The sequence below is a fragment of the Gopherus evgoodei genome, chromosome 4 (genome assembly GCF_007399415.2).
Source record: "Gopherus evgoodei ecotype Sinaloan lineage chromosome 4, rGopEvg1_v1.p, whole genome shotgun sequence".
Taxonomy (NCBI): Eukaryota; Metazoa; Chordata; order Testudines; family Testudinidae; genus Gopherus; species Gopherus evgoodei.
The window spans coordinates 148598505-148611788 of record NC_044325.1 but is presented as its reverse complement, the minus strand read 5'-3'; the positions used below and the strand labels follow the sequence as shown (position 1 = coordinate 148611788).

At 47.2% G+C, this 13284-nt stretch overlaps 1 protein-coding gene across 1 annotated transcript; it reads left to right on the top strand.

Annotated features, from left to right (window-relative positions):
• The first annotated feature begins 52 nt into the window (after positions 1 to 52).
• On the top strand, positions 53 to 13214 carry AP4B1 (adaptor related protein complex 4 subunit beta 1). The gene is made up of 10 exons (XM_030561764.1): positions 53 to 188; positions 340 to 564; positions 3965 to 4095; positions 4733 to 4880; positions 5649 to 6145; positions 6950 to 7033; positions 7992 to 8095; positions 9989 to 10196; positions 10652 to 10936; positions 11231 to 13214. Exons 1-10 carry the CDS (start codon positions 76 to 78, stop codon positions 11656 to 11658), a joined length of 2223 nt encoding a protein of 740 aa, XP_030417624.1. The 5' UTR covers positions 53 to 75; the 3' UTR covers positions 11659 to 13214.
• The last annotated feature ends 70 nt before the right edge of the window (positions 13215 to 13284 follow it).

Sequence of the window (13284 nt, the reverse complement as noted above, 5' to 3'; positions counted from 1 at the left end):
TCCCACTCGCCCGGTTGGTTTGGGGCGGGACTTCCTGTGCCGATCCGAAGAGCCGGGTGGGGTGGTGCCGCGGGGATGCCGTACTGGGGGGCGGACGATGCCGTGGCGGAGCTGCGCCGAGCCCTGTCCAACCGCCACGCGCAGGCCGACCGGCTGCGCTACCGCAACGTGCTGCTGCGCGTGATCCGGTACGGCCCGTGCACGCGCTGCCCCGCGGCTGGCCGGGGCGCCCCCCGGGAGGGGCGGGTCGGGAGGGAGAGCGGGTGAGCCCCTGCCCCTGCCCCTGCCCCTGCCCTGAGCTCGGCTTTGCTCTCTCTGCTGCTCCTGCGGCGCTTTCAGGCGCATGACCCAAGGCGTGGATGTGTCCGGGGTTTTCATGGAGATGGTGAAGGCCAGTGCCACGGCGGACATCGTGCAGAAGAAGCTGGTCTACTTGTACATGTGCACGTATGCCTCTCTGCAGCCCGACCTAGCGCTGCTGGCCATCAACACCCTGTGCAAGGACTGCTCCGACCCCAACCCCATGGTCCGAGGCCTCGCCCTCCGCAGCATGTGCAGCCTCAGGTATGGGTGCGACTTGGGTGGGAGATGGAAGCATGACCCTTCCTGTGGACTTGGCACTGGGCACCTAAGTGCAGCGTTGTGGCCTAGCTCTTGGGAACATTACTGTTTCCTAGGTGAATGCAGTCTGTTGTTAGTCATCATTTTAGTGATCTCCACCTGCCTGAGAAAGCGGCGGGGGGTGTGGGAGGTTCACAGATTCTAGGACTGGAAGGGACCTCGAGAGGTCATCGAGTCCAGTCCCCTGCCCTCATGGCAGGACCAAATACTGTCTAGACCATCCCTAATAGACATTTATCTAACCTACTCTTAAATATCTCCAGAGATGCAGATTCCACAACCTCCTGAGGCAGTTTATTCCAGTGTTTAACCACCCTGACAGTTAGGAAGTTTTTCCTAATGTCCAGCCTACACCTCCCTTGCTGCAGTTTAAGCCCATTGCTTCTTGTTCTATCCTTAGAGGCTAAGGTGAACAAGTTTTCTCCCTCCTCCTTATGACAACATTTTAGATACCTGAAAACTGCTATTGGGCACAATACTCCAGTTGAAGCCTAACCAGCGCAGAGTAGAGCAGAAGAATGACTTCTCGTTTCTTGCTCACAACACATCTGTTAATACATCCCAGAATCACGTTTGCTTTTTTTACAACAGCATCACACTGTTGACTCATATTTAGCTTGTGGTCCACTATAACCCCTAGATCCCTTTCTGCCATACTCCTTCGTAGACAGTCTCTTCCTATTCTGTATGTGTGAAACTGATTGATTGTTCCTTCCTAAGTGGAGCACTTTGCATTTGTCTTTGTTAAACTTCATCCTGTTTACCTCAGACCATTTCTCCAATTTCTCCAGATCATTTTGAATTATGACCTTGTCCTCCAAAGCGTCACAATCCCTCCCAGTTTGGTATCATCTGCAAACTTAATAAGCGTACTTTCTATTCCAATATCTAAGTCGTTGATGAAGATATTGAACAGAGCTGGTCCCAAAACAGACCCCTGTGGAACCCCACTTGTTATACCTTTCCAGCGGGATTGGGAACCATTAATAACTACTCTCTGAGTGTGGTTATCCAGCCAGTTCACCTACCTTATAGTAGCCCCATCTAAATTGTATTTGCCTAGTTTATCGATGAGAATATCATGCAAGACCATATCAAATGCCTTTCTAAAGTCTAGGTATACCACATCCACCGCTTCTCCCTTATCCACAAGACTTGTTATCCTATCAAAGAGAGCTATCAGATTGGTTTGACACGATTTGTTCTTTACAAATCCATGCTGGCTATCCCCTATCACCTTACCACCTTCCAAGTGTTTGCAGATGATTTCCTTAATTACTTGCTCCATTGTCTTCCCTGGTACAGAAGTTAAATTAACTAGTCTGTAGTTTCCTGGGTTGTTTTTATTTCCCTTTTCATAGATGGGCACTATGTTTGACCTTTTCCAGTCTTCTGGAATTTCTCCCATCTTCCATGCTTTTCCAAAGATAATAGCTAGAGGCTGAGATATCTCCTCTGTTAGCTACTTGAGTATTCTAGGATGCATTTCATCAAGCCCTGGTGGCTTGCAGGCATCTAACTTTTCTAAGTGATTTTTAACTTGTTCTTTTTTTATTTTATCTTCTAAACCTACCCCCTTCCCATTAGCATTCATTATGTTAGGCATTCCTTCAGACTTCTCGGTGAAGACCGAAACAAAGAAGATTATGATTATAGACTGCTTAGGCCAGCAGTGGCCAACCTGAGCCTGAGAAGGAGCCAGAATTTACCAACTTACATTGCTAAAGAGCCACAGTAATATATCAGCAGCCTGCCATCAGCTTCCCAGCACCTCCAGCCTGCTGACAGCCCCCAACAATCAGCACCTACTCCCCCTCCCACTGCAGTCAGCTGTTTCGCTTGTGCAGAAGGCTATGTGGGGAAGGGTAGGGGAGCAAGAATAGAGAAGGGGAAGGGGTGGAGTGGGGGCAGAGCAAAGGGTTGAGCAGCGAGCATTTCCCCAGCACATTGGAAAGTTAGCATCTATAGCTCCAGCCCTGGAATCAGTGCCCAGGTAAAGAGCCACATATTAACCTCTGAAGAGCCGCATGTGGCTCTGGAGCCACAGGTTGGCCACCGCTGGCTTAGGCGTTCCAGCAATGAGGACACTAAAGTAGGAGAAGGGAGGTTATAGTCTCTCTATACTTGGCCTGGTGCAACTGCTACTGGAATGCTGTGTCTGCTTTTGCCTTCTGCAATTCAAGAAGGATGCTGATTAATAGGAGAAGGTTCAGGTAAGAGCTACAGAAATGACTAAAGGTTTTGAAAACTTGTCTAAGAGTAGTGGTTCTCAGCCTGCAGCCTATTGGCTGCTTACAGCCCAATCAGCACTTGAGCTGTAGCCCATGTTACATCCTCAGAGCCATCCATATAGGTAGCATTGGATGCAGCCCACAATGGTAAATAGGCCGAGAACCACTGTCTTAGGCTTTGTCTACACTGGAACATGAACGACAAAACTCTTGTCATTCAGGAATGTTGGGGGAAAAACCAACAACCCTGAAGGACAAAAGTTTTGCTGACAAAAAGCGCCTGTGTGAACAGCGCTCTGTCAGCAGGAGAGCTCTTCTGCCAGCAAAGCTACTGCTGTTCATGGGGAGTGGAAGTTTTTTGTTGGCAGGAAAGCTCTCTCCTGCTGACAAACAGCAGCTACACTGTGCGCCTTTTAGCAGCATGGTTGTGTCACTAAAAGATGCATAGTGTAGACATAGCCTTAGAGTGTTACATTGAGGTTCTTGAATTTATTTAGTTTAAAGAAATTGAATGATTTGATCACAAACTATAAATACCTACTCTGGAAACCAATATTTAGTAATGGGCTCTTGAGTTTAGCACACAGGGATATAAGATGATCCAGTGTTTGGAAGGTGACTCGTAACCAGTTCAGCTAGAAATAAGGTGCAAATTCTTAACCTTGATGGCAATTAACAATTGGGACAATTTATCAAAGGTTATGATGGATTCTCCACTGGCAATTTTTAAATCAAGATTAGATGTTTTTCTAGATATTCTCTGTGAGAAATAGAAATTAATTCAGGGTCATTCTATGGCCTGTGTTATGCAGTGGGTCACACTAGATAATAGTGATCTCTTCTGGCTTTCTAATGTATTCATCTGAATAGCAGTGTCTGGATATTATGGATGGGACTCAGGACTTCAAAAATGACACAAATGCCTTGAGTGTTTTCTTTATGCTGCATAATTATTTTAAAAGATGCAAAAGAGATGTGCACAGAATAGGAAATGGTTACCTGCGTGTAGGAAAGCCCTTGGTTTGTAAAAGTGGTTGCTGGAGATGGGAGAGCACCGTCGCATATCTTGAGGGATTCTGAATTAATCCAGAATGATACATGCTTATTCATAGGATGCCTGGCATACAGGAGTACATCCAGCAGCCCGTTTTGAATGGTCTGCGAGACAAAGCGTCCTATGTGAGGAGAGTAGCTGTTCTTGGCTGTGCAAAGATGCAGAAACTCCAGGGTGACACCGAAGTGGGTAAGTGGTCAGATTTTGCATTGGAGGAAGTGGGGGTATGGTCATACTTTGTCCTAGAGCTCTCACTGGGGAGAGGAAGATTATGCTTCTTTACTAGATAAGATACATACAGCTCATTTAGATGCTTCTCTTTAGTGTCAAGCCTCCCTGTTCAGCCTGGATTCACTGGGCTATGCGTTGGTTTTGGATCCCACGGGAGTGGAGGCAGGGGGATGGGGGCAGCCTGTGAACATAAGGCAAATCCCTAATAGAATCTGCTTCTTGGGCATTTTCGGGTCTGGCAGGGTGAGTTTTCACAGAGGAACACTCCTTTCATATCTGCTTCCTCACTGGGCTGCAGCTCTTCCTTTCCTGCTGCTTTTTCTGTGCTATGTGTGAGCCTCTTCCTCTAGCACCTGACTGCAGCACATGCGGTGATATTGTCTAGAGATGGCTCTTGAGAGAATACCTTTGCCATACTCAAATGTTACTGGAAAGTCAGGGGTGTTTGTAGTTTGCTGGTAACAAATCTTCCTTCCAGGTGCTGTGTCATGGCCCCCATATTCCTGAGGCTGCTCATGGACATTCATTGTCTTGCCTGAATGGATGCAGTGCCTCTGAGTCTCTCTTGATCTAAGTGCCTTTTGTGTCTCTGCAGATGGCGTGCTGGTGAATGAGCTATACAGTTTGCTTCGTGACCAGGATCCCATTGTAGTGGTGAATTGTCTGAGGTCTCTAGAAGAGATTCTGAGGCGGGAAGGAGGAGTTGTCATCAACAAGCCCATAGCCCATCACCTTCTCAAAAGGTCTGTTCTCTGTGTGAGAAGCTGCAAGTATCACTTTAGTGAGATCCCCCTGTGTTCTGTATGTCAGCAGAGCAGATGTCACAGCTCCTGGCAGAGCTGAGAGGAGGCTTTGGAAACAAATTCCAGTGCTGTAAGTCGTTCTCTCCCCTCCCCCCTATCCCCCCAAAGATAGGAGAGTGCCAGATTAACCTCACTGTCACATGTGAAATCTGAGGCCTTGCCAGTGATACACAGAACCAACTTCAGTTTCCAGGAGAAGTTTGTGACCAACTATCGGTTTATTTAGAATTACAAGTTGTATCATGGCTTATCTAAAGCTTCTTTCTTCCCTGACAACAGTTGGGGCACATCAGCATAGGACCAACTGTTCTAGCCTGTCGGTCCCACTACATCCCAATACGTGTAACGTGGCAGGGATGGTGTCCAGTGTCTGAAGGAATCAGCTTCTCTTCAGACAGGTCTGGGTTGGTTTGGTCAAGAGAGTGGCATCCTTTCTCTTTTGCTCTAGCCATGCACCTTCTCAGTGCTTCTCTCAGGTTTCGTGCTTGAGGGCATGTGTGAGTGACTGAGAGAGAGTTCAGCTTCAGCGTGCATGTGAACTGACTGGTTCCCTTGAGGGAGAACGCTGGTATCCGCATGTACAAACCTGGCAATTGGTGGGTGTGCTGAAACCATACAAAGTGCAACAGCTACAGGCTCTGCCCTGGAACGATCCATGTGTAGTGCTGCATCTTTTGTGACCTGTTTACCATGCTACTTTCTTGGCAGAATGTCTGACTTAGACCAGTGGGGACAGAGTGAGGTGCTGGCCTTCCTGCTGCGCTACAAACCCCGCAGTGAAGAAGAACTCTTCGACATCCTCAGCTTACTAGATGGGTCCCTCAAGAGCAGCAGCCCCAGTGTTGTGATGGCAGCCACCAAACTCTTTCTGGTATTGGCCCAGGACTTCCCACAGGTACAGACAGATGTACTAGTTAGAGTGAAGGGGCCATTGCTGGCGGCCTGCACCTCCGAGAGCCGGGAGCTCTGCTTCACTGCCTTGTGTCATGTACGCCAGATCCTGAGAAGCCTGCCTGGCCACTTCAGCAGCCATTACAAGAAATTTTTCTGTTCCTATTCGGAGCCCCATTACATTAAATGTCAGAAGATGGAAGTGCTGTGTGAGCTAGTGAACGATGAGAATGTGCAGCAGGTGCTGGAGGAGCTGAAGAGTTACTGCACTGATGTGTCAGCCGAGCTTGCCCAGGGGGCCATCTTTGCCATAGGTAAGAGCTCTGCTTCTGCTTCAGAAACAGCTGGGATTTCTCTCTGAAATCTCCCAAATAGGCCTTTCTCCACTGAAAAAAGCCTTGGCCAGCGACAAAAGAGCTCTGTGTGTCAGAGCCGTCCTGGTGTGCCGCACCCCAGGCTGAGCTAAATCCCCAGAAATACGAATACATTCTTGAGCCTGTGCTGAGCATTTCAGAATTGCCCTGCCTGGTCCAGGTGCCCCAGAAATGCTAAGTTGCTAGCAAGCCATTGGCTCCTGGCAGGCTGGGCTGGACTGATGTGCACATGAGGTGACTTTACCCACCCTCCCATCTTATTAGGGAGCATGAAAACATGGAATCATAATGAACCTGTGAGGTGGATGGGTGGGCTCTACATTTCTGGGTAGTGCTATGGGGGCAGAGTTAAGGTTGTTTGGGGTCCCTAATAATTGCATTTAAAATGTTATTGTTTTTTAATTGTGAATGGATTCTTCCCTTAGGTGTACCAGGCTTTCTGTCATTTGTGTGTGTGCTGAGGGAACTAGAGCATTCTTATGAAGATTTTTTGTTTTCATTTTTTTGGCTGTAGTTAACGGTATCATAGAAGATTAGGGTTGGAAGGGACCTCAGGAGGTCATCTAGTACAACCCCCTGCTCCAAAGCAGGACCAACCTGTAGATTGTTTCTCTGCCGTAATAGCAGGCTAACAAGTTTTCAGACGAGGGAGAATATCACTCTAACGTGACTTTGTGGGGGATAGTGTAGGCCTGTCTGTTTCTCTGACCAAAGCTTGACTTGTTCCCCATGGTGTTTTCTCAGGCAGTATTGCCAGGACGTACACAGAGCAGTGTGTGGGGATTCTAACGGAGCTCCTAGGGCTTAAGCAAGAACATATCACTTCAGGTAAGGATTTGCTGCTGGCTAAGTTCTCGGGTTTGCTTGCTTCAAACTTTCAGGAAATGGCCTCACCACCAGGACATCTAGCTTTGGTAGAGTTGTGTGGTTCTGGGCTGGGATTTGGGAAATCCCTCTCCAGGTGACCACAAGATGATCATTTGGTGTGGATTCTAACCTAGTTGGCATCTTCCTTGTGTGGACTTTATAACTTCTCCTATCTTAGCTATCTTCCTTGTGCTTAAGCGGGGACTGGACACAGCTCCATCCACCATGTGATGTGGACTGAACCTGCTAGCTCAGGGAGTGAGGGACTATACTGAGATATTTTAATGGCTCTTTTATAAAGGTCAAGTTGATTGAAAGTTCTGACCTTGAAGTTGTTTCCCACTGGCTGCTTTAGTCTCTGCCTCTTTTGTAATTTGTTACTGATGTAACTGACTCTGCTCTCTGGTTTTCCTGCTGCTTTCAGATTTAACGTCATTCACTGTTTCTCCTGCTTCTTTTGAATAATTTTGCTCTACGTTTTATGGGCTTTCACAATCACAGGTTTTTCTAATCACCAAATGAATTAATTTTCAGAATATATTTGCAAGTTTATAAGTTAGCAGCCGTTGCTATAGAGTCTTGATGAGACTCACTTTAAAACATGTTGCTGTGAGACAGTCAGTCACTGCCTTCTCAAGGGCAGGGGATGGCTGGGGGAGATTGCTTCACTGCAGCCAAAGAAGCAATCTTTGCCATTTAAATGTTTTATTTTGGATGGCGGAAGCAAAGGCTTTGAATTTATTATGGCAAATCCCAGTGCTGTGAGGCTTTGAAGAAAAGTGCTCCAAATAGCATGAATGAATGCAGCACTGACCTGGTTCACTCTGAAATGGCCAGATCTGATAGGGGATGAATTGTTTTCTTGGGTGGTGATTTTAAAAAGCTGCTGTTAGATGCTGAGCATTCTGTTCCACTGCAGCTGTGGTGCAGGCTTTCCGGGACCTGGTGTGGCTTTGTCCCTCGTGCACTGAGGCTGTGTGCCAGGCTCTGCCCAGCTGTGAGGAGGCCATGCAGGACAGCGAGGTAGGGAGGCTTCATGCAGTTAGCCAAATGGCGATTTGTCTCCTGTCATGTAGAACTGATAAACAGAGCCAGCTCTGCTTGGAGTGGCCAAACAAGTATTTGAAGGGTTTGAGCACCAAGGAGGGAGAGGAATCATTTGGGGTGGGATGAGGGAGTGTGCCTTTGTTCAGTTACGTCCCATCCCTCCTAGTCAAATTCAGGCTGAATCTCAAGAGCATCTGAATGATGGGATCTCCTCGGCTGTAGAAAAATGTCTCCGTGGGGTGCAGGGAAGCTCTGGCCTTTGAATCTGTGAGCACCTGCTGCTTGGCAGTTTAGAGCAGCACTGTTTGCAGGCCCCTTTTCAGTACAGTGATGTCAGCCAAGTTGTCTGTACGTGGCCCCTTTTGGGCTAGGACAACAGAGATCCCACCGCTTCCCTTAACCCCAGATAACCACTTTAATTAGGGCAAATAGAAGTGTGGTCTGGGGAACTAGCCTGAGAGCTAGGACTCTAGAATTCTATTCCAGCTCTGACATGGAATCATGCTGTTGCCTGGGTATGTCCCATTACCTCTCTGCTGTCGTTCGCCAGTCTGTAAAAGGGTATTACAATAGTCCTGCTTCATAGGACTGTTGTGAGGCTGTTGGTTCATGCTGATCCAGTGCTCTGGAGAGGGAAAGTCTGGTATTAAGTGCTGGGTGTTTCCATGTTGGCTGATGTTACTATTTAAATATCGGAAGACTCTTGTCTTGAATATTTCTCTCGCCAATAAACAGTTCTGAGCTGAGCACCATCCTGATGGGCTGCAGCCAGGGGTTCCCAGTCCACCTGATGCTCCGGTGGTAGTGATATTCTTCTCAGGGGTACCCAGGGTTATGAGGCACCTCGCTAATTCCTGCCCTTAGCATGAGGGAGTCTTGTAAGTGCCTGCTGCACCAGCCCCCGTAATACAAGCACTGCCATCCAGGTGTCCGCAGGCATCGCACACTCTCTACAGGTTAGCAATAGGCATGTACCAAGCTTCTGGACTACCCAGCTCCTGTTCCGCTGAACATTCACAGAACTCAGCTTCGCTCCTCCCGAAGGAACAGTACACTCCAATTTAGACAAGATTTAACTCAGAATCCCCACTCCACTTAACATGCAGCACTTAGATAAAGTTATTGTTTTCACTATAAATCTATCAAAGAGCAGAGATTCAAATGACAGTAAACAAAAATATTAGAAATGGATGGTTACATGTAAAGGAAAATCACAACATGATGTGCCTTTTAGAGCCAAAACTTAACTCCTACAGGATTGCTTAGTCCAAGTCCTTTTCTCCGTGTTTTTAGCCAGAATGGCTGAGATCCCCCTTTCATAACCTCAAGCTTACTGACCACTTGTCTTCAGACACTGAAGGATGCTGGGATGTTTCTGTGGAGCCCCCGATATTCCAGACCAGACCTTTGATCTTTACCAGAAAATAGGTTTCTACCTCTCCCCCAGCTGTTCCTGTTAATTTCCTTCTGAAGTCTCCGCAAGCTCTTCTTCAGCATTTGATTTAGTATGTTGTTAAACTTCTGTTGTAAGACCCATGGTACACAGTGGTCCACCAGGTCTCCCATCTCCTGTCTGGAAAAGTTTGTCTCAAGCCACAGTATCTTTGAGAGACCTGCCTTTATCTACAAAACTCTAGAGAACATAATTTTCAGCACATACACATAATTCATGCTTTCCTTACATACATCTTGCAGTGATTATGGCCACCAGATGACCCCTTTTGGTGAACCCAGGGGATCCTTGTACTTCTATGTATCCCTGTGCCTTCTGCCAGTTGGTGTCAAAGGTACTTGGTCACAGGTTGTACTAGGAGTGCAGTGTGGAGTGGCTTGGCTCTGAGCATCCAGTGGTTTTGTTTGACTCCCCAGGGCAAGCAAGCGCTGATCTGGCTCTTGGGAGTGCATGGGGAGAGAGTTCCCAATGCTCCCTATGTTTTGGAAGACTTTGTAGAGAATGTGAGATCGGAGACATTTCCAGCAGTGAAGATGGAGTTGCTGACAGCTTTGGTCCGACTCTTCCTGTTTCGTCCTGCCGAATGCCAGGACATACTTGGGCGACTGCTCTATTACTGCATAGGTGAGTATGTCTTGCTGAGACTCTCACGCCCGCAGCCCTATGATGAATTTATGTCCGGGCACTTGCTGTATTACTGCATAGATGGGTGTGTCCCTGCTGGGGACTCTCGCACACACTGCAGTGACAGATGGAGAATTTTGTGGCAGAAACTCCTCAGCTCAAAGATCCAGACTAGTTTTAAAATAAGTTTTTTGCATCCTCCTATGTGGATGCAAATGCAGAATCTAGCCCTCTTTCTGTCCGTCTCTTTGCCCTTGCTCCTGTTTACCACCTTGCTGCTGCTACTCCTGCTGCTGTTTTGGCCCCTAGCTCTGCAAAGTGGTAGAGGAAATGGACAGCCCTCAGGATCCAGGTGTGAGCCTGTTGGTATGTACCAGCGAAGGGTTGTCCATTGAGGTCTAATCTATGAATTCTAGCATGCCCTGAGTTGAACGTGTGTGTGTTCATCTTTCCAGAGGAAGAGACTGATATGGTGGTACGGGACCGGGGCCTGTTCTGCTATCGTCTCTTACAAGCTGGCGTGGAAGAAGCGAAGCAGGTTCTGTGCAGCCCCAAGTCTGATCCCTCTCTAGGACTCCTGGAGGATCAGGCTGAGCGACCTGTGAACAAATGGGCTTCAGAGTTTAACACGTTGGTGCCCATATATGGGAAAGCACGTTGGGCAGTTGTCACTGCTAACTGGGCAACAGAGCCGCGCTGCGGAGGCTTTCCCTGTGCTGCTCCCATGACTGCAGGAACAGGTAGTCACACATTCAGCTAGAAAAATACCTTCCTCCATTGATAAATCTTCCTATGTTTGACCCTCTGGGAAGATCCCAGGTTTTAGCACTGAAACCTTGAGTATAAAAGGCTGTTATGGGGTCTGAGCCTTTCACTTAACACTTAGCTGTCCACAGTCTGCTCACCCTGGTGGGATATTGAAGGCATTACACTTCCCGGGTTTGTGTTGCTGATAGGTTCGTCAGACACTCTTGGTGATGCTGTGGGCAGCATTCCCAATGCCATTTCTCACCCTGTTCTATATTTGATTTCAGAGTCACTGATTTCAGAAGGGAATAAGGAAGTTCTCCAGGTTCATTCCGACTTGGCTGGCTTGACTTTAATCCCCAAGGCACACCTGACTGCGGAGCAGTTTGAGAAGACCTGGCTGAGTCTAGATGTGAACTGCCAGCAGGCTCTGCCCTGGCATGGAGCTGCTCACCCAGACACCATACAGACTGCGCTTCAGGTTGTCCACATCCAGACTATTGCTATGAGCAAAGCTGGTGCCCAGCCATGGAAGGCCTATCTCAGTGCCCAGGATGAGTCTGGCTGTCTCTTCCTAACAGAACTGCTGCTTGAGACTGGGAACTCAGAGATGCAGGTTTCAGTGAAGCAGAGTGAGGAGAGGACTGAGGCACTGCAACACTTTATCTCAGTGTTAAGAACTGTAATGGGGACAGTCCAGGGGCTGAAATCCTGATTCCTTTAAGCCCTGCTTGGAGCAGGCTCACTTGGGGTGTAGGGAAGATCTTTTCTATGGCTCAGTGTGGTGTTACTGAAGTTAAATTGCTCTTCTAAACTGTTTGTAAGACCCTTGAACAGCCCTTGATCTGCCTTAGAGCTGCCATTAGTGCCAGTGGGAACAGTGTGTGGCCCAGGGGCAGCATATGGTGTGAGTGTAGCTAGTTTCCTCACATACTGCATTATAACAGGTGCATGGGAAAGATTCAAAATCCATCAAGGTCTCGCAGCTCCGAAGGCTGGGGGATGGATCATCAGTCTGGTGCTTCTGATATGGTCCCTGAAGCAGGAGCAACTCTAGTGCTAGTTACATGAATAAAAGATTAAATATTGGCGTCAGATCTCTCTAGAGAGGACTGGGAGTGGAGTGAGCTGATAGCCGAATAGGAATTGGGACTGTGAGTAGTACTTCTTCAGGACCAGAAACAAACAAAAGTCAAGGTGGGCACAGCCCCGGTTTAGTTAGAATTGTGTAACCAGTTAAAAGCGTTTTTGAGAATTTGAGCCTGGAGTTGCTTCTCTCATGTTAAGAGGTGCAGAGAGGGCAGAATAACTCCTTGGTTCTGTTTCTAGAAGAATTTTCCAGTGCTTGGTTCCCTTCTCAAGGGATTTAATCTGTCCATCGGTGGATGCAGTTCTGTGGGGAGCGTCCCTTCAGGGTTAGGAGCTCTGCTTTAAAGGGATTTGAAGTAGGGGAGAGCACCCGTTTTCTAAAATCAGGATTTTTAATTTAAAAAACCCAAATGTATTTTCTAACTGAAATACATCATTGCAGAGGAAGAATTTATCTCTGTGAATTCTCACCTCAGCTTTTAGGTTCTGTGGTGATGGAACTATAGGAACACCCAAGATTGAGTGAGTTATCCTAAGGCCACAGTGGGCATGAATTAATACGGCACAGCCTGACTAGGTCACTAGGCCAGCTGACTCTTCACTGCTCATGCTAATCTTTGCACCATTGCAGTTGACGTAGCTAACCTATATCTTTACAAGAGGAATATTTTGTTTTTTTTTTTAAACCAAGTTTTACCCAAACTTGTTGCTTTTTAACTATGACTGTTATGTAAAGCTTCTTCTGCTTAGCAACACTCATCCCCTTTGCTCATAAAATCCTGCAAGTGCTCTGTCCAGCAGTGTGGTGTATCACATTCCTGGTTTTATTGCTGCAGCTTTAGTATTCTTTACATCCCCCTGCTTTTGGTCAGTTATTCCCTACTAGATCCATGTGGGGCAGCTTGTCACAGGTATTTCTCACAGCCATGCATAGCCTTGTGTTTCAGTATTTTTTCTTTTTCCCTCCACTTTTCTGGTTTCCCTTGTCTATTATTCCCATGTTTCTACCCAGGTGAGGCATATTCTGCTTACTCTTTATTTCTTTAGATGTTTATCTCCATGCATTTGTTATAGTTGTCCTTGGCTACCTCATGGTCAGGCTTTTTTCCTTAATCCTTTGCTTGTTTTTTGCTGTTTGTCTGATCTATTTGAGTAAAGCACCAAGTTACAGTGATGCCCTAACTGCCGAGTGTGATTGCTTAATTCAATTCCAATAACATTCTCACCTGTTCAATTTATTGAAAACATGCAT

What these genes read in the sequence shown, in the direction of transcription:
- AP4B1 (XM_030561764.1), top strand. Translation starts at nt 76, where the DNA reads ATGCCGTACTGGGGGGCGGACGATGCCGTGGCGGAGCTGCGCCGAGCC. An exon ending in CCAGGGTGACACCGAAGTGG is followed by an intron (nt 4,096 to 4,732) that starts GTAAGTGGTCAG and finishes GTGTCTCTGCAG; the next exon opens with ATGGCGTGCTGGTGAATGAG. An exon ending in GCAAGAACATATCACTTCAG is followed by an intron (nt 7,034 to 7,991) that starts GTAAGGATTTGC and finishes GTTCCACTGCAG; the next exon opens with CTGTGGTGCAGGCTTTCCGG.